This window comes from Plectropomus leopardus, chromosome 7, assembly GCF_026936395.1.
Source record: "Plectropomus leopardus strain MGB_pleo_1.0 chromosome 7, ASM2693639v1, whole genome shotgun sequence".
Taxonomy (NCBI): Eukaryota; Metazoa; Chordata; class Actinopteri; order Perciformes; family Serranidae; genus Plectropomus; species Plectropomus leopardus.
The window spans coordinates 21,787,217-21,813,384 of NC_142182.1; the positions used below are offsets into that span (position 1 = coordinate 21,787,217).

A 26,168-nucleotide genomic window follows, 5' to 3' on the forward strand; every position below is an offset into this window, starting at 1 on the left:
GACAGGTTTATTGAGTAATGAATCCCATTCCGAATGCTTTGTGATTATGGTAAACAGATAACTGTGACGTACTGTATTTCCATTTAATTGTCACTGATTACAGGTAAAACAATCAAGAAAGCCTAGTTAAGTTTCTCATCAAACAGGCCTCTGCTGGAAGCACTCACAGACTCTCTCCTGTCATCTTGCTGCCGCCTCCTTTATGTTGTTATTTATTCCAAGCCATTTTTCACTCTTAAAACGACCAGCCGAGCATATGTAACATCAAACTGATTGAATGACCTATTCATACAAGAGCTGAGCTAACAGAAAAAAATACAAGCGTACATTTATTTTAAAGCTGAAAGATTTGAGTTCTATTTTAAATAGTAATGGAAGGATCTGGAAGACGCATCATTTTCTGTCATCTAGTCCCGACTTTCACAAAGCTGTATACCCACAATTGATGTATTCAAAGAAATCCTTGCTTTGCTGCTGTCATAGTCGGGAATGAAAGCTATCAGCAGCATCAGACAACTGTGTCCAAAGCAATGTTTCAAAATTTTGCACGCTCTGGCTCCCATATGGTGTGTTACATTTCCGCCTTGAAGAGTCCACCATGCATATTATTGTCTTCTATTTTGAGAGAGTCCCTGCCGCGCAGTGTGTGGAGTGAAATGTTGGGGTTTCACCAAACGTCTGTGCCCACCAGGGCCATCCACACAGCAGCTGTGACTGATAAAGCGGATCCTTTTCCACAAGAGAGAAAACTTGTTCCCTGCTCCCTCTCGACTCTCAAGCCCACAGTTCCCGTCCTGTCCCTGGGCGCAAATGTCCAACTTCGAAATGCCAACTCAGTCAGGAGTTATCGCCACTATTTCCCCAGCGAAAAATGTCAGATGGATGGTGATTTTCTGCTTTATGATTTCACAGGAGTGGTGACCGTACAGTGTGAGAGAGATACTCTGTCCCAGTTTGATAAGTGGGGCATAATAATGAAAATGGCTTTTTGAAAACTAAGGTAAAGCCTCATTTCCACTCTGGTAGGTCAGCTGAAACTGCTAAGGACAATGTTTAGTACTTTGTTACAATCATTGTTATTCACTTTTCTTCATCCTTGTACTCATGATATTGTGTGCAAACTTAAGTTGTTTGCATCTTAGTGCTGGGTTGTTATAAATCTACTGGAGCCTTTCGTAAACATCCATCACAAGCTGAACTTTGCTGCCTCTCAAATCATTCATTTGGGGTGTATTTCACAGCCAGTGAGACACGGACGAGGGCGCGAGCAGGGCCCATGGCTCAGCGCCCATTGTCACTCTTCCTGAACACAAGGCAATAATCGCCCATGCATCTCCAATCTGAGCCGAGAATAAAACAAGGTGAGAAAATGAGCACCGCGGCACCACTGCAGGGGGAGAGAATGTGAAAGGACGCTCAATGACACGCCTAACACATTTAGCATCACAGCATATTAAAAAAAAAAAAAGGGTGTGTTTTATGGACAGTCGAGTCTGATGTTGGGCCACTAAAGACAACAGCACAGTTTCTTTCTGATGGCCACAGAGAGGGAGGTGGTCGCAGAGCTGGGAGATGAAGGAAGTGCGTACAGTGATTTGACTGTAGGTTGATGCAGAGTGTCAGTGTAAAAGCGATTTGAAGCTGTTACAGTGAGATTTGACTGCCATTTGTCATATTTCCTTTTGAGCCATGAATGGAGCAGAGAGAATAGGCTTACTGGATATTTTTAGACTCTCTTTGATGGCTTATTAGCTGGACTGGAATGCTTTGACTCTCTTAAAACCAAATATAAATATATCACAATGATGGCAAAGGACCAAGAACAAATCACTGTCTCCGTTACAAACAGTGACAGATTGAAAATTAATGGAAATAGATATCTCCAGTATAGATACATATTTAATATTGATCACCTCTGTCTACTGTGTCACACAAATATTACAGAAATCATTATTTAAGGCAGAACTGGTATTTTTTGCAACCAAGACTGAAACTTTCAAGAATTTTCTCATAATCTCTGTTCCATCTTTGATAAATGATAAAGATATCATTTTCACTCTTAAATGAATTACACAGTAAACGTTTTTTTTTTTTTTTTAATTATAGAAACATATTTTGGGAAATAAATGTTTCAGAAGATAAGAGTCATCTTTGCCAACATAGTGACTGAGGCTGCAGCTTTACAAGAGTTAGTTTATTCCACAGTCCTGATAAAACCATTTATATAACAAAAATGTGAAATTACAGATATATTCAAATTTATATGAGATCATAGCACCCTGAGTGTTAAACATCAGCACATGATGAAGCTACACAGAGTGGGTTAAGCTTCAGCTGAAAATAGTTTCACAGAATTGAGTCCATCTGTGAAACGTTTAATTTATGTATAATATATGAAGTCATCTAGTAACTACAAGCAATTTTAAAGGGAGATTTAAAATAGTTGGCAAATAGTTGGTGTTAATTACTTAATTCCGCACAGAGATATTGTATTTTCCAGGATATTGGTAGCTTGACACAAAGAAATACAGAGGACCCCATCTTTGGAACCACCGACTTCCTTTCCCAAAATCAACATTTTCATTATCGTAATAAAAAAAAAATCTGAAAATGGCTCCACTTTGCAAAGAATTTTAACATGTTGTGGATTTCTTCATAACACATCTCAAGTTATAAATATAAACATTTTGTAAACATAAACATTTCTGTAATTTTCACATTTCTATCAATTCTTTATTGCTGCTTTATGAGTTTTGTTTCTTTGATGAATTAATTTTGTTGTAAGGGGAGTTATCCTCGTAAGGCGTTTTTGGCCTTTAACCTCTCCTGCCCAATGCTCAAACTTTATCTAAAACGTGTTTTGTTTTTTTTTTTATTCACATCAATTCCAGTTGGACAATCAGTCTTCTCTGTTAAAAAAGCAAAACGATGTCTTCCAACACAATTTTAGTGTTTCTTATGGTATTAGGTATCAAATTATGGCTAAATGAGAAACATTGTTCTCACACTTAGGACACACAAAGGACACACCTGTACTCTGTTTTTTTGTGTATAGATTTGCTGATGTATTTTGATGTGTTTATCAGTGGATGCATACTTTCAGGTGTATTTGCGGTACTTGTGGATGTATAGCCTCCTGTGGACAGATGTTGAAAATTAGCATTTTGCTACAAACACTAAACACAGCGTATTTGGTTCTTGTGCTTAGATGTAAAATTCTATTGCTACTGTGATGTCCATATTAAATGAAATGAAATAAAATGAAACTTAAGACTAGAAGCGAAAGGAAACTGCCAGCCTGGCTCCATCAAAGCTGCCCCCAAGCTGTTTTTTACTCACCATCAGCAGCAGGATGCAGTGACTACAAGAAGAGTCATTCACTTAAGTCTTAGCTCTGAACAAAACAGATCACTCTCATATCCAGCACTGGCTTGCTAGATAGCAGGATGCATAATAGAAATGCGGCAGATCTTAATTCGACAGTGCTTCACACACTGACAGTTGGACACAATGACACTTGACATTTTCCCAATATAAACACTATCTCCTACTGTTGCTCCCACTGGGTGTCAAAGACAGCAGAAACAGGGAAGTGTTACCAGCTGGGCTGAGACTTGATCACACCCATTTTGCTAACCTTTAGCATCACCCATGATTTGTGTGATAGCAGTATGAACACTCAGGAAAACTCAGAGGCCTATTTTGTTTCAATCTATTAATTTCAATGCACAGTTTCCCCAGAACACTCTTATTACCTTTTATTCTGTGAGTGTCTCTGCGAACACGAGACAATGCGAAGAACAGCAATACCCAACAGGCTTTGCTTGGGGGCCACTTTTGCAAAATGGCAGGAGACCAGGGGCCAGTTGCAGCAGCCCTATACATGTTTCTAAGTTTTTAGGAGGTTTCAGAAATTTGAGAGCGTTTTCAAGAATTTTAGGGTGTTTGTAGGATTTCAGAACATTTTTAGAATGTTTCAGCGATTTTAGGACATAACTTGGAATTGAGGATGTCTAGAGGATTTTAATGTTTCTAAGATTTTACAACATTTCTCAAATGATGGGACATTTCTTGGATTTCAGGACAATTTAAGAGCTTTTGGGACATTTCTAGCATTTCAGGACATTTCTAGGTTTTTGGCAAGTTTCTATGATTTTATAACATTGCTTGAATTTAAGGACATTTCTCAGATTTTAGGACACATCTAGGAATTGAGGATGTCTAGAGGATTGTAATGTTTCTAAGATTTTACAACATTTCTCAAATGATGGGACATTTCTTGGATTTCAGGACAATTTAAGAGCTTTTGGGACATTTCTAGCATTTCAGGACATTTCTAGGTTTTTGGCAAGTTTCTATGATTTTATAACATTGCTTGAATTTAAGGACATTTCTCAGATTTTAGGACACATCTAGGATTTAAGGACATATCCAGGAGTTTAGAATATTTATAGGATTTTATGACATTAGGAGTTTCGCTATGACCTTTATCAGGGATCCTCCACTTTCAGTTTTTTCATAAATAAGTTTTATTTTATGCTGTTTTATGCACTCTGGCACCTTATACACACTACAAGTACAAAACCAATTCCGAGTGTGAATTATTTTATTTTGATTGAGAATTAGAAAACGGTCGGGAGACCACCCAGAACCCTATTGGGGTTGAGTGTCTATGGTGTAAAGAGTACAGATCAGAGAGCATTACATGGGGCACCAAACCAACCAGAAACACTGAATGAGGTCTCTACCTCACATTTCTTTTTTCTCGGACAACCCCCACGGCCGATTTAACCTTCCACCTGCCCATCCTCCCCTTCTCTTTCTGCATGCCAGATGAGGATACAGCACCTGCACTGCCAAATATACTACAGATGCACATAGGTTGAAAAAGCCACATTAACTCCATGAGCCAAAGACAGCACACAAAGTAAGGGTCCTGAATATTTAACGAGGGCACCGCAAAGCTTGGAGATCTTTAGGCTCAACTCACTGGTCAACATGCATCTTTTATCGGGTCCGCCCCTCTTGTCCGACAGCAGGGAAAAGGACCCAGAGTTTGAGACAGTGGCTGGCCTGCTCCACCTTGATGAATAAGTAAACACATTCAACCAGGCACAGATCCAGTCAGCAGGCTTTGAGTCGATAACAAGTTGATTTGTTTTCTTCTGAAAGCAGGATTGTTTACAAGCTACTGATTGCCCCTCAAATTTGATCCATCTCTCAACACTTTCACTAGGCTTTGACACAGCCTGGCTCTCCATCCAACCAACACTCTGTTTCTCCTTCCAACGTGTCCAAGCAGCAACCTCTGGAAAGTGTGTTTCATGGTGCAATAAAAAAGAGATTAGGTTGTGCCTAGTCTGAGCTTCTGTTTATGAGGTTCCCATAAATATTTTCCATCTGAATTTCTGTCAATTATAGAGCAGCTTCCTCCTATGGAGACATTTCTTGAGATGTTGTTATATTCGTTGTATACACCTCAGCGTTCAAGGTCATTTTCAATAAGAAACTGTTTAATGTTAATGCAGCACTAACACTGACCTCCATGTGTACTGCACTACGAGTTAAAAGGCATGTTTTCTTTACTTCAAACATTAGTAAGTGTTTTTTATTATTATTATTTCTTACCAAATCCAATCCGTTCCATTGCCTGCATGTCATCAAACAAATAAACAATAATGTTTACCAAATGGCTTTGTTGTACAACATACCCGCTTATTAAAATGGCATCTCATTAGAAGCATTGAGCAGCCGTTTTACATGAGATTAATTGGGTTTTTGAAAGCACTTTCTCTTCATTATCATTCTGTCTTGCAAATGGATTCACTGCAAAGGCAATGCATATTCATTTTACAGGAAGCTTGAAAATTGTTCGGAAATGAGCCAAAGGTGGAGCCGGGCTGGTGTGCCGACTTTCGCTGAATAATAAACACAAGAGGCTCTGCACTAGAGGTGAAAGAGAACGACTGTGCCTGCAGAATACATTTGGAGACCTGCTCTCACCTTCAGAGAAGATATTCTAGTTAATGCGTTTAAGCCTTTAAAATGAATCAATGTTAGGCCTAACCAGTTTTTACAAATTTATTGTTTAAAACATGTAAGTATTACACATTTAAACATGTTCAGACTGGTGAGTGATGAACAGCAGGCATGTGTTGTTTTTTTTTCACCCACGCTGCCAGGTGAAGATTTGGATGCAAGGCATTCTCTTGGCTAGCTCTTTCACTCTAGTGGCATTAATAATGCACACAGACAAGCTTTTACTGGATTCTGATTTGCTATTTCAAAAGGTAGGAGGAAATGTGCAGCATACTCTCTTGATAGAGTGGTCTAGTTTCACTTCCATGAAATGAGTAGGGATGATTCTCTCTCTCTCTCTTTCTCTCTCCTTTTCTTTGACGTACTGTTTTGTATGTGTAATGTGTATATTTCAACATCAGAGGAGCCCACTTGGTTGAAAGCCTGCCTGAGGCTGGGAACCAAACAAAAAGTTTTCCTTTTTGCCAAGTTATGGACTCTTTTACCTGAGGCAAGATGAAGTACTTCAAAGGCAAAGGGCATCCTTTGTCAGCATCTCAAACTGACAGCAACAGATCCACCTCAAGAGTAATTGCAGACAACCGCTACTCAAAAGAAACAGTCCCTTTGGCTACACATCCAAAAACAAGAGATGCGATTTCACTGAGCTGCAGCACACAGACAGATCCTCCATTAACCTCAGCAGGGTTAATGGGGGATCTGTCATCAGTGGACAAAACAATAGTAAAGGTTATTTTCTTCACAAAGAGTAATTAGACGCATGTCTATATTTAACTGTAAAGTGGAATAATTAACATGTTGGAGTACCAGCATGTAACAGTCATTACACCAACCCGATCGCAAGAAAAACTGTGGGCATTGTTTCGGCAAACCATGAATACCTTATATTTGCAAGTTTTTATGTAGCAAATTGACAACTCTGGTTAAAATGTGGTCAGATTTGGGCAAAAAAACACTTGGTTATGGTTATGAAAAGATCATGTTTTAGCTTGAACCTGGTTCGAGGAGTACATCCCAGAAAGAAATGCAGCATTGTTTCTGCAAAAATTAAGCGCTTTTCAGGCCACTATCCCAGGCAGAAAAAGCCCTGATAAATCTGTAAAAAAAAAAACAAAAAAAACAACACTTTTGGTGTGAGAATCCTGGCAGGAAAAGGCGAAAATCATTTGGTAAAAAAAACACCTTTACATGCCACTATCTTGGCAAGAAACGCAGCAAAATCTGAGCAAAAAATAACCACTTTTCATGGCACTATCCCGACAGAAAAAGCAAGTGTCGCTCATAATTTTAACCGCTTTTCATGACTATGCTGGCAGGAAAAGCAGAAGCAAAGCATATCTGCAGAAAATGTTTTTTGTGCAACTATCCCAGCAGGAAAAGCAGCAATGTCTCGATAGAAAATAACCGCTCTTTGTGCCTCGCCGAGCAATAAAAACAGTGACGTCTCTGGAAAACATAATTGCTTTTTGTTCCACGATCCTGGCATGAAAAGCAGCAATGTCTCGCCAGAAAATAACTGCTCTTCATGCCACTATTCTAGTAGGAAATACAGCGAAGCCTGTAAAAAAAACAACCTCTCTTTGTGCCTACAAAGCTGATTGAATAACAACAACATGAAACAACAAAACATAATGTTGGTGCCTAAAAAGCTGCAGGAAACAGAGAAAATTACAACGGTTTTGTCATCTGTTATTTCTGAACAGTAGTCTGACACTAAGCAGGCATCTTGCCTAAGTAACACAACATCCGCCATCCCCTCCACCTCAAGATGACAAAATCAGCTCATATACTACATCACCTTAAAAACACCGATATGATACGTATGAAACATCCAAATATAAAGTATTTACAGAAACATACAATGCCAATATTCACTTCAAACAACTGGGCTTACTACACATATGTAATACTAGAAAGTATACAGTAGAATGTTACACCATTTGTCCTCACCGTGGGACAAGTTTGCCGTCCACCTGATTCTAATGGATTTCCTAGAGGACAAAAAGGAGGAGTGAGACCTGGGAAATTAGCCAATGTCATCTTTGTGGAGACATTCTTATAGTCTTTAGCTCTGAGCATAAATGTCACTGAACAGTAAAACACTCGTTAATTAAAGTGTAATTGTGTTACAGTTGGTTCGGTGCCTCATTTAGTTCCATCTGATTATAGCAATAAACTGCCACCACAGTTTCAAACACAGGTGACAAAAAAGAGCTATATAGACACTGACTGGAAGCCTTTGTGTTATTATGTAACCATAAATCAAACTGGCATCATTTTGCATCACAAAGGCCACCTGGCTGTGGCCCAGTTCAGCCACTATCCTTTACAGTTAGCCTCTGAGCAGCTGCACAAGAAGAGATGGAAGTTGAAGGTGCAATTAAAATACTTTTCTTGCCCCAGAGCACAGAATGGCTATAATACATCTGCAGGAGGTTGATAGAGTTGTTGATTTATAGCATAAACTCAACAATTTCATGCACTTGAACAAGTGCCTTAAAAGTCACTGCATTTCAGAGCAGAAATTCAACATTATAAACAGTTCTGATACTTTTGCAATCTCATTAGTTGGAGACAGAAGAGAAAAAACTGTAATAGTTGAAGTACAGAGAAGAAATCGCTGGATTGCAGCATCATTAAAAAGGTTGCACAATTGGAATAGCATTTTTATGAGGACCTGGGAGCTCATTTCTGTCATCACAAATGCCACAGTGTTTTGCATAACCAAGGTTATAAAATAATAGGCTGATGATGGAAAACTGAAGGTCTGAGCGATGACCGCAGGAATTTGCTGAACACTGTGTTACGTTGCTGTGGCACAAACGGGGTCGTTAAGGTTGAATAAGTACAGGCTTAACTCCCAGAATAGCTAATTAATATAGTGCATGTGCATGCGTGGAGACTCATGGGAGGCAAGACACAACAAGCACAGGCTGGTGAGATGTATGAAAAAACATAGGCTGCTTTTTATCATTTTGTTGATGGCGCTGGTGGAAAACGTAAATGTAAGATTATAAATGTAAGACCTTCAAAAAAAAAAAAAGGATGCATCTCATGGTTGTATCAGATTTTAAATCCTAATGCATTCTCAGCATGTAGCCGAGCTCATCTTCCATACATACATTACAGTGTTATCAATGATTCTTTTGAAAGGGCCCCATGAAATGTTTGTTTTTGATTACCAAAGGAGAAGCTCAGCAAAGGCTGCCCAGTCAGGGGTATCGGAGATAAATGTCTTTTAGTGATTGGCCGTCCCACACATCTCTCATCAAATATTCATGCTGGAGACTTGGGAGACTTCCGAGGATGCAGGGATGTAGAATATTCTACCATCAGTCCAGCACTGGGATAGGTAGTCAATGTCTGAGCAAAGAGCCGCCTCCAGAAGAACTCTATTCAAGGCTGGTGAGAAACTTCTCCTCTGAGGTATCGTGCTGTACATCTCAATTTCTGATTGTTGCTCGTTCTCCTGCATCTCAGAGGAAAGAATGTGTGATCTCTAGGATTGTGAAGGTTGCTTTTGAAGTAGAAAACTTTAAAGATTATGGATTTCTTGATTTAAATTTTTAACACTAAGGGATACACTGAAAGGTTGAGTCAGTAATGCTGTCTGGTTTTGCTTTCTCATGACTGTTGGCTTCCACAATCCATACAGGGATGTTAATGTTATCTAACAGCTCTTACAGATGTGTGTAACTTTTAATCTGAACTACCTTTTTCATTTAAGCATGACGTTAGTATTTAAAATGATTTTGTTTCTGATCTTAAAAGCATCTAAGGCTGATTTTGTTGTACTGACAAATAGCAATAGAATAGCAAATAGCAATAGAAGCCAGGTTTCTTTCCAGTCTGACGTTAATTTTTAGAATAGAAATAGAGTCACTTCTGGTCCCAAAAAACCAAGGTGGCCTGGGCCAAAATGCGAAACTCAGTTTTAAAACAGTAACTTCCTCCATTACTTTGATAAAGTCTGTGTGACTCTAGCTAGGACCAACAGTAGATGAAGTATAGTCAGTGATGTGTGTTGCAATTCTTACTTCACGAATCATAGACATGGCTGAGTCATATAATTGAAATACAGACATCCATCTGGAGTTATTATAAATCACAGTGGGACTCCTAGAGACACTAGACAGTGAGCAAACATGGCTTATATGTTATGAGCACATTGAATTACACCTGCAAAAGAAGTAATTTAGCAAATTTTTTATATAGAAAAAATGTATGAGCCCACAGTGTCAGTGGACCACCTCTAACAACTGCTACCTGATGATATCAGTTCAAGTTTTATTACTTTGATTTTCACCTCAGGAACATACTGTTCTTTTCGTTGTTGATATGTCTTCGCGTACATCCTTCTTGAGATTTCTGGAATACTTTGAATGAATTTGGCACAAATGTCCACTTGGACTCAACAAAGAACTGATAAGATTTTTGTGGTCAAAGTTTAAAATCACTGACCTTATCTTACTCATTTTTGTGAACATGATATCTAAAAAATACACCTTGACTTTTTTTCAAATTTTACAACCACTAATGCTCGAGGTTGAAAAGATAAGATTGATACGATTTTGATGGTCAAAGGTAGAGGTCAATGTGACACTGTATGTGTCTCATTCTCATTGACGAGATCTCTCAAAAACACCTTAAAGAAAATTTATGTTAAAAAAAAATGCCAAATTGGACTTAACAGTTAACTGATTAGAATTTGGTATTTAAAAAGGTCAAAGGTCACCATGCATCCATCTCATTCTCATGAACGCAATCCATTTGGACTCAAGATGAGATGATTAGAATTTGGTGGTAAAAGGTCAAAGGTCAAGGTCACTGTGACTTTACAAAACATGTTTTTGGTTTCATTCATATGCTAATTATGACAAAATTTCATGAAAGTGTCCAATAGTATAAAATGATAAAATTATGACAGTATATATCCAAAAGGTCAAAGTTCAATTTTACTGCAACATCATAACGTTCTGCAAAAACACTTTTCTGGCATCATAATTTAAGGAGGAGACATTTGTTCAGATACTAAATTGTTGACACTAATCTTGGGTGTCCACCTTAAAACTGTGCTCATTGTATAGATCTTCTGTCCTCCTCAGGAGAAGATGTATGTGAAGTGTCCGTGTTTTTACAGACACGGATGTAAACTGCAAATGCAATGATGACGCGGTAATTCTAATCTAGATATTGATTTTACATATACCATAGGATTAGCATAATCTCCATTCACTTTTAGGATACCGCTTCCCTAATGATGCTAATGATTCTTGACAAAAATAGAGGGTGCAACTTCAAATTTACCTGAGTACTTTCAGCCAAAATTGATTAAATGCAAAAACCAAGCTGTGTGAGCTCACATTCAGCTCCTTGGCTGTCCACTCTTTGCTTGACCAAAAAGCTCATTCCCTAAGAGCACTTGAATGTATGCGCTGTCATACTGGGTGAAACTGGGCCATCTTATTGTGTCTCCAGTCCTCATTTTAACGCGGAGCCTTTTGAAAAGCCTGCCAGTGCCCCGTCCCCCCCTGCACTAAATGTGTAGGGAGGAGATAGTGCATTCTCATGTTATCTGCCACCGGCCTCTTGCCCCTTCAGCCATTTTCTCATTTCACAGATTTGACCAGGAGGTGACCTTGGCTTTTTAAGTGCTTTTAAGGCAGAGCCAAGTCTCCTCTTCCTTTTTCCTGTCTCACAAATGGAGACAGAGAAAGAGAGAGAGAGGAGAGGGAGAGGGTAATTCTTTGCAGCCTTTTCTTCGATGGCCTTTTTTCCCTCCTTTCCTTTTCATCCTCTTACATGCCCCCAGCCACTGTCCAGTTTTGTTTTTTTTTTTCATGAAGTAGACATGATGACAGGCTGTTGTCTGCTAATTCAAGTGGGTCTGTGCTTTTAATGTAGAAAATGGCCTCAGGGAGAGCGGCAGCATATGTTTATGGCACATGACGTCAGGCACAAAGGGCAGCCGGGGAGTTTGAAGTCGGGGAGACACAAAGTCTATTAGCCAAATGTGATAAAACAAAGAACTAATTGAATATCTTTGCCCTAGAGAGTACTTCACAATATTCAAATACTAATCATCTTGTTTCTCAGATGTAGGCAATAATTTATATCACCGGCCGCATCTCTCACGAGGGATAGGGGAAGAAATGCAGACCATATGCATGTGTCTGCTTGTGCACAAAGGGTGTGCACGTGTCAAGTGTGTTTTCTAGTGGAAACAAGCAGGCAGCATTGCAGTCCTCCATTGCCATTCCTCCCAAGTGCACCCCTGGCAGAGTGCTAATCTGGGTCAAAGTGCTAAATGCTTAGAAGGGCCGTGGAGAGGCTCGGCCACATATGAATCATTTCTCACGCCCCCCCGTCCTCATTATGCTTACCACAGCTGGAATGGCATTCATATTTTCCTTTAACCTTAAACAGTCGGACAACAGTCTGAAGGCTTCACTCGCATCCACATCCTCAATCTCTCTCACGTCAAGACTGTCGGTGACTCTTCCCATCACCGCAGAGAGCCTCTCAGCAGTCCTCTGTGATGAAGCGAGTACTGTGCATGTTGCCACATCATCAGCACATTAAGCTCTTTGATTGCACTCAGTTTGTGTTTCATGATGAATGCGATCTCCGTTTCATATCGCTGATGCCGTTTTGTGGCACTGATGGCTATCCAGAGATGGCAGGAGTCCATCCACAGTTATGAGACCTTTTTCCTCTCCAGCCAAGTAAGTAGAAATCAAACAGGGGGGAAATATGGACCGATCTGAGGAAGCTCTTTACAATCACATTGCAATTATGGTCCGGGCTGGATGATCTGGCTGATTGTTGTGCAGTAGAGAAAGGGCCACAGCCGTTTGTTCTGAACGTTTTGATGCTTGATTGCTCTGAAGGTGGCATCAGCGGATGGCACATGCTTAGTATTTCATGAGAATGTACTCCAGCTCGTGCCACCTGTGCCAGTGCTGCTCTGGAAAAAACACAACCCTTAATGCTGATGAATTGAAAAGCTTTGTTGCTGTCTCCAACACATCCTGGAATGAGAACAAGGTACTGTCCTCTCACACATGAGCTTAGCAAGGCAAGGACACCAGGACCATCCGGGATAGAAAAAGGCTGTTTGGAGTTGCTTGGGAATATTGAGTATCAGAGTGGCTGACTGGCTGAGACCATTTGGGTGTTTTTTACGCTCCAAGGCTTGTTTTGCACACTGATATCTTATGGGAGAACAGCTGGAAGTGCCGTTGTCACCGGACTGCTTGTTTCTCCCTCGAGGGGCTATGGTGGTGGTTAGTGGTGGTGGGGGGATGGTGGCACACTTGGACAGTGTGTCCATGGGGAACACATCACATTCAGCACACACACACACACTTTCCCTTCTCCTCCCACCACCTCCACAACACCTCATCCTCCCATTAGAATGAGTGAGCTCAAGCTGCTGACAGCAGTGACAGCACAGGGAGCCGATTGGGGAGGATGTTGCTGCCGCTGTCGAGGGGTGGTACATCTGTTTGGGTCCTTGGTGCAACAGTCTGGCCCTGGAAGTTTGATAGAGCTGGGAGTGGAAAAGCACACGAGCTCTGGGACTATTTTATGATCAAAAAACCACTCGACAGCTCACAGACACAATGAAAGAAACAGAGCAAAATAGGGGTTTTGTTGTCGCCTTGGATGACTCCCTATGAAAGATTACCTTTGTGGATGACTGGTCATTAAAAGGGATATTTTGCTGATTTTCAAAATAATGTGGATAGTATGCATAGATGAACTGTGGTAATCTGAGCCTGTTTTTTTTTTTTTAAATTTCAGTGCCCGTGTTAACAGGTTAGTGCAACGCGTTGCCAGCATGAGCGACGGCACGAACAGCGGCGTGAGTAGCGCTGCACAGGCTGTGGCAACTTTGACCTATTTTTTCCACATGACATGTAATTTTCAGCAAAAATAGACAGTGAAAATGCTGTTTTGATAATTATATTGACTCTAAACCACCTTTTACTACAGTTCTGGCCACAGACATGCAGAAATACTATCAGTTTCACTCAACTTTTTCTGTTTCTATTTCAAAATAAGAGCCATCTGACTAGATTTATGTTGACAGATTCCAGTCAGTTGAGAGCACAAGGTTTTTTTATCATGAAGTATTTGCAGGACCGTGTTGCTGACAATGCAGCGGCTTGCATGGCTGAATAACAGAGTGGAATATCTGCTTTTAATTGTGGAAATGCAATAGTTACAACAGCTCTGTAACAGCAACACTGTCAGTTTGAACACCACACGTGTGCTAGCCACAGTATTGCAGTGAGACTGCCATCGCATGCTACTCACAGAGGCAATGTGGCATAACCAGTGCCTAGATCTCTGCTTTTGGAAACATATTTAAGTGCTGCGTTTAGCTTGGTTTAGCTATATGTAGCCCAAATCATAGGGTAAGGGTTCTATAAATCCACCACACAAAAGACAGTTATTCATTTTCAAGACCATTTGGCAAGTTCACTTAAATACTCAATAAACCACTTAAACAAAATAACAAACAATTGAATGAAATTCAAGTGACAGCCACAAATACACTGCTCAACTGGCACTTTAAACCTATGAATCGTGACTCCCAGTAATAGTTGCAGGCCAGTTATGCTGCTGGAGAGCCATAAATAATAACTGAATTACCACACATAGGATGGCGGTCGGTTGTGGTTGCTGCTTTGATGTGGACGGTGTGAATAATCATGGTCTACAGGAACTTGAGATCAGTGAAACACTTACAGGAACTTAAGGGGGGTTAAACACTTACAGGAACTTGAGAGCGGTGAAACACGTAAGACTCAATGGCGATTTCCCACGTCGGAAAACACTGGGTGCTCCTCTATAGTTAGCTGGATAAGCTAACAATAGCTACAACTGTATTCACTGTGTTAGCGCATGCTAATGTCGGCGCGCACACGCAGCTCGCATGCCCGCATGGAAATGTCCACAGGTGTGTTAAAAACTGTCCGGTCACTACTCTGAACGCCACAATACACTACCTGCAACCAACCTGAACTAACTCTCTGTCCTTTCAAATCCGCCCACGTTCCCTGTCTGTCTTCGCCGTCCTTTCTCTCCTGTTCCCGTTTTTTTCCTACTACTTTTTTTATCCTGTCACGTCTTAATCAGTAAACAAGCTTACGCATGTCATACACATCACTTCCTGTGCTTACCAAAATAAAACCAGATATACAAAATCGTATACATTTTACAAAATAATATACATTTTTACAGAAACTCATTAAATGTTTTGAACCCTTTTACCATATTGTAGCACCGGACCCTGTGCACTAAAAGAGAGACATGTATCAGGGGCCATGTTATAGACCCCAGTGTGTGTTGTATCTATTGTTTCTAAGCATTGCTCTCCCAGCTGATTAAATGGTTGTAAAAACCCAAAGATGTATCTGTCTCATCTTCTCGTGAGAAGCTAGTAACAGTATTAGTGAAATATCTGTGTAACCACATTTATGAAATATTTTTAAACCATTTCACACATATTTATAACTTTATGTGAATGGTATTTTCCTTCAAAGGGTTTGTGAATTTTCAGCCTTGTTACATGTAATAGGACAGTCTGTGAACAGGAAGTGGGTGCCATACTGGATCCTGCAGAGTGAAAACAGAGGCTGAAAAAACTGAGATTAAACAGTGAAATTAAGCAGCGCTGATCAAATATGAACCGAGATTCTGTGATTGCATGAACTATTTCTGGCCTCAAATGTTTTCAGAAACATGTTGTAGCTAACTGTTTAATTGTAATGTGAGATAATTTCTTGCTGACAGGCTGTCATTGTTTCACACATGCAAGAAAACCTTACAGTACCAACCAGCAGGAGCATTTACTGGTCTGGTATGACACTGTGCATTCTGTTAGTTGTAGAATTTCTGCCTCTTAAGCAAAAGTGTCCTTTTTCTCTGTTTTATCTGGTTATGGAGCACCAATATGAGTAGTATTTGCATCTTACTTCTGAACAGACATCCTACTTTTATTTTAAGGCCATCTTTCCAGCAGTAAAATGCTGGGAAAAAAAGCTCAAACATGAATGGCTGTTGTGACACACATGGTTTACAGGAATTACAGTGCGAATCTCACAGAAACACAGCCTGTGAGCTTCAATTTACAATACCGTGCATTGATTACACCCTCATTGACAATTCCCTATTGCACCCGATAATTAAGATAATTTCCGTGTTCCTATAAGGGGTGTGGATGTGTGACAAGGGTCGCTCAGTCTTTGTAGATGACAGATTCCTTTGTCTGACAGGCTGTAAGAATGTAGTAATTGGTAAACTTTCTGACCAATTTGAATTATTAACAAAACAGCCATTTTAGAATAAAGGGATTTATTATTCTGCCCTGCGCCACAATTTTGTTATCAACAAAAGCCTTTGTTACTCTCGGCTTTTTATCGAGAAAGAAAATCCATTGAAAGTGGCTAAAGGCCTGACACAAAGCAACTGCTGAATCCCCGCAAATCTGCAGGCTTAATTGATTATTTGTGCAGAGCTGTATATCTGCAAGGTGCAGGATACCCAGGGGAAATAATGTAAAACAGATAACAAGATGAAATGAGGGAGAATTGCTTTCTGCTACCCATTTTATTAATCTTTTCCCCTTTTTCTTATTCACAATGAGTTTCCCATCTAGGTTTTCCTATTACAGAGACGCAGCTTCACATTTTGAAAGCAGCGTGGCCTAAATAGAAAGTTGAGAGTTGATTCAAACAGGCAAGAAAAAGGGTTTGTTAAGAGGTTATTTTGATTTCTGAATAACACATGGAGGAACTCAATGTTGTGTGTACCTGAAACTCCCACAGGGGAACATTTTATTTTCAAATCTTTTCTTCATTATTCTGCCTTTCTCAGTTCCCTGCCGGCATTCAAAGGGATGAATTCATTATGCTGATACTGTACACAAACATTTTTTTAAAGCAATCTATTCAGATTTTTTTTTCTGATTTAGGCTTGCAGGTGCTATTCCTCAGCCAAGCCACGTGTTTTCTGAGGCATCCTTTCACCTTTGCGGAAATAACTTTAAAGAAACAACCTTGGGAAGATGGGATGTCAAATTACTGTTGAGTTCTACTCATATCTGTGGCACGTCTGCACAATCCATACCTTTTTTCCCATTTACTCTGCTTCTCGCCTCCCTTTCACAGCACTCGAAAAACAAATAGTGGTATTTTTGGCATGCAGGAGGATTGCTTCCACTCGGCAGCAATCAAGCCATTACGGATGGAGAGGGAATGGGAGGCCTTTTGTTTTGTTTTGTTTTTGTTTTTTTGGTTGTGATATAGAATTCTTGGCATTAGGTTGCACATCAGGCCAGACCATAATTGCCTACTCCTCACTGGGGAGCTCCTTGTTTTCCATTTGAAGTCTGCCTCTGTCAGATTTCACCATTAGAGGGAGGGGGTGTAGCAGGGGAATGGAAGACAATTCCTGGATCAGTCATTTCACATGGGCTGCCAGAGAAGCATGGAGGACACTGAGGATGAATCCAGAGATAGCTTGCCAAGGTATTTTTTGCTTGGAACACAGAAAAACTTTGAATATTTCTAGCAAATTGTGCATAAAACTAGGTCCTACTTTATCAGATATACTGTACTGTGTATAGTGTTGAAACGATTACATGATTTATTGATTATTTGTTCATCAAATGTGTGTCTTTGCTGACTTTACGTATTGGTAAATAAAATATATTTTGGTGTTGGACTGTTAGTCAAGCAAACTGAGCAGTTTAAGACACCAAATGGGCTCTGGGATCTTGCAATGCACATTTTTACCAATTTCGGACATCATACCAATAAATTATTAAGCCAAAAAAACTTTGTGGAAACACTGGAACATTAATTTTTCATTCTCATCATGATTCCTAGTTTATACAGAGCTCTCCGTGTAATTTTCCACTTTCCTTGTTTCTTCTTTCCACTCCCTTGTGTATTCATCTTTCTGCACAGCAACATAATAACCTTCAGCTTGGTGTGACGTCAAGGATTGATGGGCAAAAGATTTCCAGCTGCGAGCCATTTCAAAACCCCAAGGCACTAGTCATGGTGTGATACAACCAGGTGATAGTTTCCTTAGAGGATTTTTGGAGGCTCTCTGGACACATTTTCTGGCTTATCTCTTCCAGGAGCAACTGTAGTAAAAATCAGAGGGAATTCTGGCTCCTGGCTAGGACTGTACCCAACTCAGAATTGTATCAATCAAATCAGGTTTGACTGCAGAGCCATGCCATCGTTCTGAAAGCCCAAAATTTCTAAGCCCAATCAGTCCAAAAAAAAGGCCATTTCTTCTGACAGCCAATTATCCAAAAACAAACACCCATTTCTCAGAAAATACACATTTTCTGTAGTTAGTGTCAGTTTTCCAGTGCTGTTTCAGTCACTAGTCCCTAGTGTTTTTGCAGAACCTTTGTGGTGTTTCCCAGTTGCATTTTAGTCAACAAACCAGTTTTAAGTAAGAACATGATATTTTCCTAACCATACCTAAGTTATTTTTGTGCCTAAGCTTAACCAAACATTCACCACAGTGTTGTTGGCAAATGTGACTAATCTGTGGTTTACAGAAAAGAGCATTTTTTTCTGTTGATTAGGTTGTCAAACTGCAAGGAATATGTATTTTTGAAGAAACAGGACTTCTATTTGAGTTTTGGGCTTTCCAAACAATGGAATCGCCTCACCTGTTCAATATGAATATTCAGCCATTCATTCCTTTACAGCAAAAATGTAAAAAAAATAAAAATTGCAGAGTATGTTGAAGTAAACCTGGAAGCTTTGAAAAATCTTGAATAAACTGAGCATTTAGCTACAGGAATGAAAATCTAATTGAATTTGGGAGGTCCCTTCAGTTAGCACGCTCTGCTTTTGCCACAGTTTCTGACAATCTAATGTGATTTAACCTATTACTGAAAGCACGCTTTTCAAAAAGAGTTCAGGACAGACAGCTGATACGAGTTAAGTGCACAGGGTGTTGCTGGGTAGACGCGAGCAGAGAGGCAGTGTTGTGGTTTATTTGGTCCAGTTCACACACACAGTGCATAATGGATATTTAACAGCCCCAGCCTGCTGGAAGTGTGCTGTGTTCTGAAATGGTGCTTGGGACATCTGACAGAGTATGTGTGACTGCCAGGATGACACACCCATTAAAACACACTTAGTCCATTTCACTGCTACAGTTCCACTCTGGATTCATGCCATAAGAATGACCACAACAACACACACACACACACACACACACACGCACACACACACACACACGCACACACACACACCTCCTTCTTGTTAATGGATGCTTGCAGTGAATCCATACCAGCATCCACATATCCATATATACCTATTCCATATCCTACATTCCAAAAATATACAGTAGAGTGGAGATAGGGATGGCGTTTTAGGTATTCTGCCGTGCATCTCAGTCACAGTTAAATCTGGGCTAGGAGCAATGAGCATGTTTCCCAGCTGCGCCTTTGGCAGGATGAGCATCTCATCCTCTTCCTGCTCTGAGCCCATACTGAATTATTGAAATAGAGAGGCGCCTCACTTTGTCTTGTATCATCAGGATAGACACCCAAAACTCCAATCTGAGAGATCAACTCCCTTCCAACATGAAGTAAAAGAAAAAGTTTAATTGTAGCTCTCCCACTGGATCACGCAACAAATACCGTTTAGTTTTATTGTAGGTCAGAAGTCTCAACATAGCTTATGTTTGTGCAAAAGGGAAAGAACTGCTGCTGAGTTTCCACCAAAGAAGATGAGACATGCTGGCACTGAGAAGCAAGAGCTACCTAACCATAGTGTCAGGAAGACTCTTGCACTTGTAGCCTTGCAGCTGAGATTTTTCCAAAGTGGCCCTAATGATTCTTCTCATCATCGTGCTGCACTCTTTCCAGCAGAACTCTAAAGTATACTGCAGACAAGCTACACATATAATGGATGCGTATTCTACTTTAGTTTGTACCATGGTATTCGTGCATTTTTGACACAATAGTAATACAATATATCACAAAGAAAAGGTAAATGGACCTGCACTTATATAGCTCTCTTCTAGTTGTTCGACCATTCAAAGTGCTTTCACATTACGAATCACATCCACCATTCACACACACATTCATATATTGGTGGCCAAGGCTACAACACAAGGTGCCACCTGCTGCTCAGTTAACCATTCATAGGCATTAACACACCAGTGGAACAGCCATTGGAAGCTTTCAGTAGGGTTCAGTATCCTACCCAAGGACACTTTAACATGTTGCCTTTGGATTAGAAAATGATGTGCTCTACCACCTGAGCCACAGCTGCCCTAGAAAGATGGCCTATATTGTTACAAATATGATTCAATATTTTGGACGAAACACTTGACCAGACTAGTGTTGACTCTAGCATGTTTTATTTGGAGAATATCAGCTTTTGCCATCTGATAGGAGATGTAGAGCCCCACAGGTTGAGGTGAGGTTCATCGCTCAGTCTGTCAAACTGTTAAAGTGGCCTTAGATCCCTTTTCAACATTTCCCCCCTAGCCTTTCGTGGTACAGTATGGCGCAGCTGTTGCAAAGAAAACTGGATCGCTTTCAGTTTTCCCTAGAGATTAACAACTACCAGTTTTCACAGTTATTTCAGGTTTTTCACTATCCATCATTTCTGCTACTAAGGAAAGCAACTGGAAAGAATTTGCAATGACTGCTTTTACATGCACAAAATATTCTGTTTTTTGCCCTTATTCCAAAAAATATTATCCCACTATTATATATAGTTTACTTGCAGCAGTGTGTACTCTGATTAATATGCCTTTACACATGTCAAAATATGGAAAGATGGAACTGGTGGAGCCCTATTGCAAATTTGCTTCCTTTGTTCAAAATAGTATTTCAAACAGTCTTCTTTTTTCATTCCTTCAACCACCAGGTCAGCATTGCAATATTTGTGCATATATGTAGCCTTGGCAACTGTTGGTTAGTTAACTTGTCTAAAACATATCCATGACAATACACAGAGCTGACTGAAACAGATAAGAGGCCGTGTGTCGCAAAACTGCAGGTGACCCGTATCAAATTCAGAATAATTTCATATTCTGAATAATAGTGGAATATTAGAGTAAAGGTAGTCACTGATATTCACTAGTAACTGGGTAACTGGGAATAGCTACCTATAGCTAAGAGGAAAATAAAAGTGCTATCCTCTATTTGTTTTTGTTCATGCACTCACTTTTTGTCATAAATCAAGCCCTCATTTTCTCGGGAGATCGTAAACAGAGAACCAATCAAAACGCCAATGGTGTCATTATTCTAAAGTCATTACATTGTACAATCTACATTTACTCAGTAATAAAGCAAAAACTTGTTTATTTCAACTTTAAATCAAAAGATGAGTTCATGTTAGGCCAAGGGAACATAAAGTTAGCAAATAAGACATATGATATAAACTGTTCTTATACTGGCTACATGTGCTTGTGTACATCAAACACTAAACGCCAGCCAATCAAATGTTTCTGATATTGTGCTCCTTTTTTGGGCGGTTTTGGGTTTCTATGCACAAATTTTCAGAGAATCTGTTGAAAAAGTGCAGTCTGATCATGCCAACGTTTAAACTTCAGAATGTTATATAAATATTATATAAATATTCAGACACATTTAAGATGTCTGTGGATATCATGTTTCAGAAAAATGCATTCAGCAGGAAAAAAATGCTAAACATTGTCTTTAATGATAATTGCTGGCCTCACTAACTCACAGAGAGTAGAAAGTAGCAAAGAACAGGCTGTAGTGGATGGATATGTTAAATTCAGTTTTCAAGTGTGCACAAAGAGGTATTGACTAGCTGAATCCCAGGTGAGGCTAACTCCTGGTGCGAGTGATCGATGTGTGTGTGGTCATTGAACTGAGCTTAGAGGTAGTTTGTATTCTATTAGGCATCTCTAGGGTTTTGCAGCAGTGGAACAAAAGCACATTCTGATGCGTAATTGCTGGCAAAGAAAAGACCAGCACCATTGTTACTTCTGTAGGCTGTGACTTCTGCTACTGCTGCTGATTATGGGCTTTTTCTTCCTCAGTCAGTCTCAGTTGTACAGTTGCTAGGAGAATTTGCCAATCCTGTCGTTGCTGAGCCGGAGACATAATTCTGTTCTCACTGAAAGCTTTCAGTGCTGCTGATAAGCCCGCTAATATACATGTTCATTTAGCTGTCAACATTGGATAGTCTTTGTGATTTCTTTGTTTTATCTGTGCTGGACAGATCATTTATTATAAGTTAAAGTTGTATGAATCAATTTACTGTATGACTTTATGAGTTTCTGTGCTGAGCTTCGAACAGCCAGGGAATGAAAGAGTTGTAACATTTATCCGTGACTTTGATAGCCCATATACATTACCTATAGGGGTATGGGAGCGAGAGAAAATGTGCATGTACCAATAGATTCTTACATCACATTAGCTAATACAGTAATACTTTTAAAAGGATCTTGAAACTGTAACACCCCGATGTTTTCACTTTTCTTGCCATTACTATCAAAAGTCTGGAAGACGAGACATTTGGTTAGATACTGGTTGATGGGTGACACTAATCTTGGGTGCCCACCTTGAAATTGTGTTAATTGTATAGATCCTGTCTGCTTTCGGATTGAAGATGTGTGTCCTCACACATCTTCAATCCAAAAGTCCTCACTACACAAAAGTACTCACTACACATGAGTCTGGACATACATGGATGTAAACTTCAGCTTGACATGTTGGCTGGGGCTTACAAACGTGAGACGGTTATTCTAACTTTAATCTGAACTGCTAAAACACTTGATATACAGTATTTATTGACATTGGGTGTAATAATTGATAAATCTTTGAAGCAAAAATGCCAAACTGATTCCAGCTTCTTTAATAAGAAAATCTGTTGCTTCGTTTTGCTGTGTAATTATTAAAAAGTTGGGGAAAAAAGAGTTTTGGACCGTTGGTCAGGAAAAACTAACAAACAAAAGAATAGACAATTTAAATATTAGTGGGCTCTGTCAAAGTGTTATGGGCATTTTCTAATTAAGTAAAAAAAATAAATGTTTGATGAATAAAAAAAGAGTTGATAAAATTAGTTATCTGTTTTATACTTGATTTTGGCACCTTTTCTTTCATCTTTTGCCTTTAATCTCTTTTATACTTTTCTTGTAGACCACATACGTATCTGAAATAAAATGAAAACTTAATTGGCTTTTCTTTTGAGTGATGGTGGCTTGTAACAGAAAAAGTCTCATTTTCACAACAAAGAGAAGTAAGCTGTCTGATAAGAGCAGACAGAAGCATCTCTTTTTGACCATTGCAGCACAAAGAATATGTTGAAATGCTGGCCGTTGACCATAGCACCACCTTTCATCACTGAACAGCTACAAATACCACTAGGGTGATGGATGTGGATGCAGCTACCAAGTTGTGTATATTTTTGTTGTTATTTGAAGAGAAAGGTTTAATTTGCATCGGTAATCCACTGTTTCTCAGTATTGTTTATGTACTGCCTTGCCTTTAGTTTTTCTCTCATTTGCCAATCAGTGTATTTGGGCCACGTCTTTCCCTGAAAAGGAAGTAAAACACCACTCTATCACACATTATTAGAAGTCTGCTGAAGGATAATTATGATGGAAGATAATCAAGTCATATGTGGCTCTGTGATCCTAAAATGAATTCTTCCCACAATCTATTGATGTTTGAAAAAAAGGCAAGTTATTGGCGCGCAACATCTCAGGCTGACGACATTCAAAGCAATTTGCTCTAACAAGTTGCTCCTCATGTTCTTCTCATGCAGATCCCAGTGAGAGCTTGTACAGCATGAGGCTAGTGTGGAAATCCCTGGACAAGATGAGGTGTCTGAGGAAACGCTCCACCATTCCCTTCCTGGGCTTCCTCATAACCTTCCTCCTCTTCCTGAACCTCTACATTGAAGACGGCTACGTCCTGGTTAGTACGTGTGTGTTGTGTGTGTCTTGAGCAAGCATTCCCTAAGCTTGACTTTTAGATGAAAAAACTTACTTTGTATGTGTATCCTATGAACAACAAATTTGACCAAATATGCTTTTGGAACCGAGTGTGTTCTCTCCGCCCTGTTGTCCTTTTTATGATTGCTTGTTTTTAAAAATAAACATGTTTAAATTTTCATAACATGGACCCAAGTTGAAATCATTGGCACGATATATTTCTTATTCATGATGCCATCAAAACTTAGTGATCACAGCACATTATCTGTGTTTGTTATTTAAATTATTAAGAGGTAGTTCGCATTTTCAGCTCTCTGGTGCTCTTCTCAAGTCCATTTGCTCAGCTACGCAATATGCCTGAAGGGGTTTTAAAATTCCTTTTGTCTCCAAACGTCAAGGGTTAGCTCCGCCACGTCAAAACACATATTGTCTCAAGTTTGTACAGGATGTTAGAGACAAGTTTAAGAAAACAAGAGTTGGGTCTGTGCCTTTCTTGCACCAGTTATGACAGCTTGTAAATGTTTTTCTTTCTCTCTCTTTTGTACATAAGTGAAGTAATGTTGTGTATTTTATGTTGTGTTGCAGGAAGGAGATAAAAGGCAGCTTAGGGAAACATCGGTTCACCCTTCGAGCTCAGAACGATACGTTCACACCTTCAGAGACCTGAGTAATTTCTCTGGAACCATTAATGTCACCTATCGTTATCTTGCTGGAACTCCTCTGAACCGCAAGAGTAAGTTTAGTGTTTGTTTAAACTGAAATTTACATTGACTGTTTTCAGGGGCTTGGGGGAGTTACAGTGAGTCATACAGGAGCTGTGAACATGAGCTGAGAACTAAAACTTAAAAATCTGTGATGTGGGGATTTAAAGTACAGCAATAAAAGGCAACTGCTCCACGGAGACTTTTTTTTTTGCCTCAAAATTAAGCACTACCCACTCTATTTCTCAAGTATACCATGATTTAGTCACCAAGTGTTTTTGACATTTTACCCACAATAAGTACAACAATCTAATTTGAGGTCTGAGCCAAAAGCGTAAACCAGGGCTGTTTACAGAAATTTATCACTGGTTACGAAACCGTAATAAAAGTTTAATCATAAATATTTCAGATGGAAAGAAATGCATGAACACTGAAACACTAGCTTCCTTTAAAGCTCTCAACTTATGCTTTTTCATGCAGTGTTGGAAGAAGGAGGGAAGTTTGGGTAGTTAATATGTCACAAAACACCAGAATCTCCCAACAAAAGATGGGTGCTTGGAAACTTTTGAACTTTTAGTCTTTTTAAGGTATATTGTTACCATGTTTCTTTTCCTAAACTGAACCACAGTAACAGTAACTCTGCTTGTTTAAACTTAACGTCCTTAACTTTACATTGAGTATGTTACTTCACATCAAGTGCGTAACGTCATTCGTGGGACACTAATTTGTTAGATATGAAGCGTTGTGTGTGCATTTTCATAGGATATCATACAACACGTTATATGAAGATATGTTGTTCAACTACATCTCACAATCTTCATTAGTGGGTACGCTTTGCTCAGTTGACATCACAACTATTTGGTGACCAAATTATGTGACTTTGGGCACTAAGTAGTTGTGTAGTGGACCTTGAGTCACGATTGTTTTGCCAGACAACTATTCCCAAAGTAAAGAATGAACATTCACTTTTAAATTACAAGCAAAGTTGGGGTTTTTTAAGTTTATGGACTGTCTTTTTGCACACAGGTGAGAAAGGTCACAATGCAGCATCTAGCTACTTATACCTATCCCTACAAAGTGCTATTAGGGATTTCACTGTGTGCTGTGATTGGTTAATACTTGTTATGTTAATGTGTAAGGTTGGTGTTTAGATTTAGGACATAGAGATCTTCTCAATCTCAGATATTCAAGTAGTAAATTTACATGAAAACAATTACAAATGTTCTGCCAGAAAGACAGGTGAGATATTATTAAGAGCAAAACAGTCCACAGAGATGTGGTGGTCTAGTGGGTCAAGCACAGGACTTAGACTTTCACACAGGAAACTGGGATTCATGTCGTGTGTGGGTCAACATCAGCAACAATTATTGTGTTTGGACCTGGTTGACTTATTATTTTTAATTTTTAGGATGTATTAAGCTGCTCAATGCTGTGTACATAAACTTAAGCAGAATCGCT

At 39.5% G+C, this 26,168-nt stretch overlaps 1 protein-coding gene across 3 annotated transcripts in view; it reads left to right on the forward strand.

Annotated features, from left to right (window-relative positions):
* Positions 1-26,168, forward strand: part of LOC121950658 (alpha-1,3-mannosyl-glycoprotein 4-beta-N-acetylglucosaminyltransferase C-like) — a 130,906-nt gene that overhangs the window by 98,250 nt on the left and 6,488 nt on the right. For all 3 annotated transcript variants that reach the window (XM_088080196.1, XM_088080198.1, XM_088080197.1), the window contains 2 exons: positions 23,841-23,992; positions 24,595-24,742. In XM_088080196.1, coding sequence (XP_087936322.1) covers positions 23,841-23,992; positions 24,595-24,742 — 300 coding nt within the window. The remainder of the gene's footprint in view (positions 1-23,840; positions 23,993-24,594; positions 24,743-26,168) is intronic.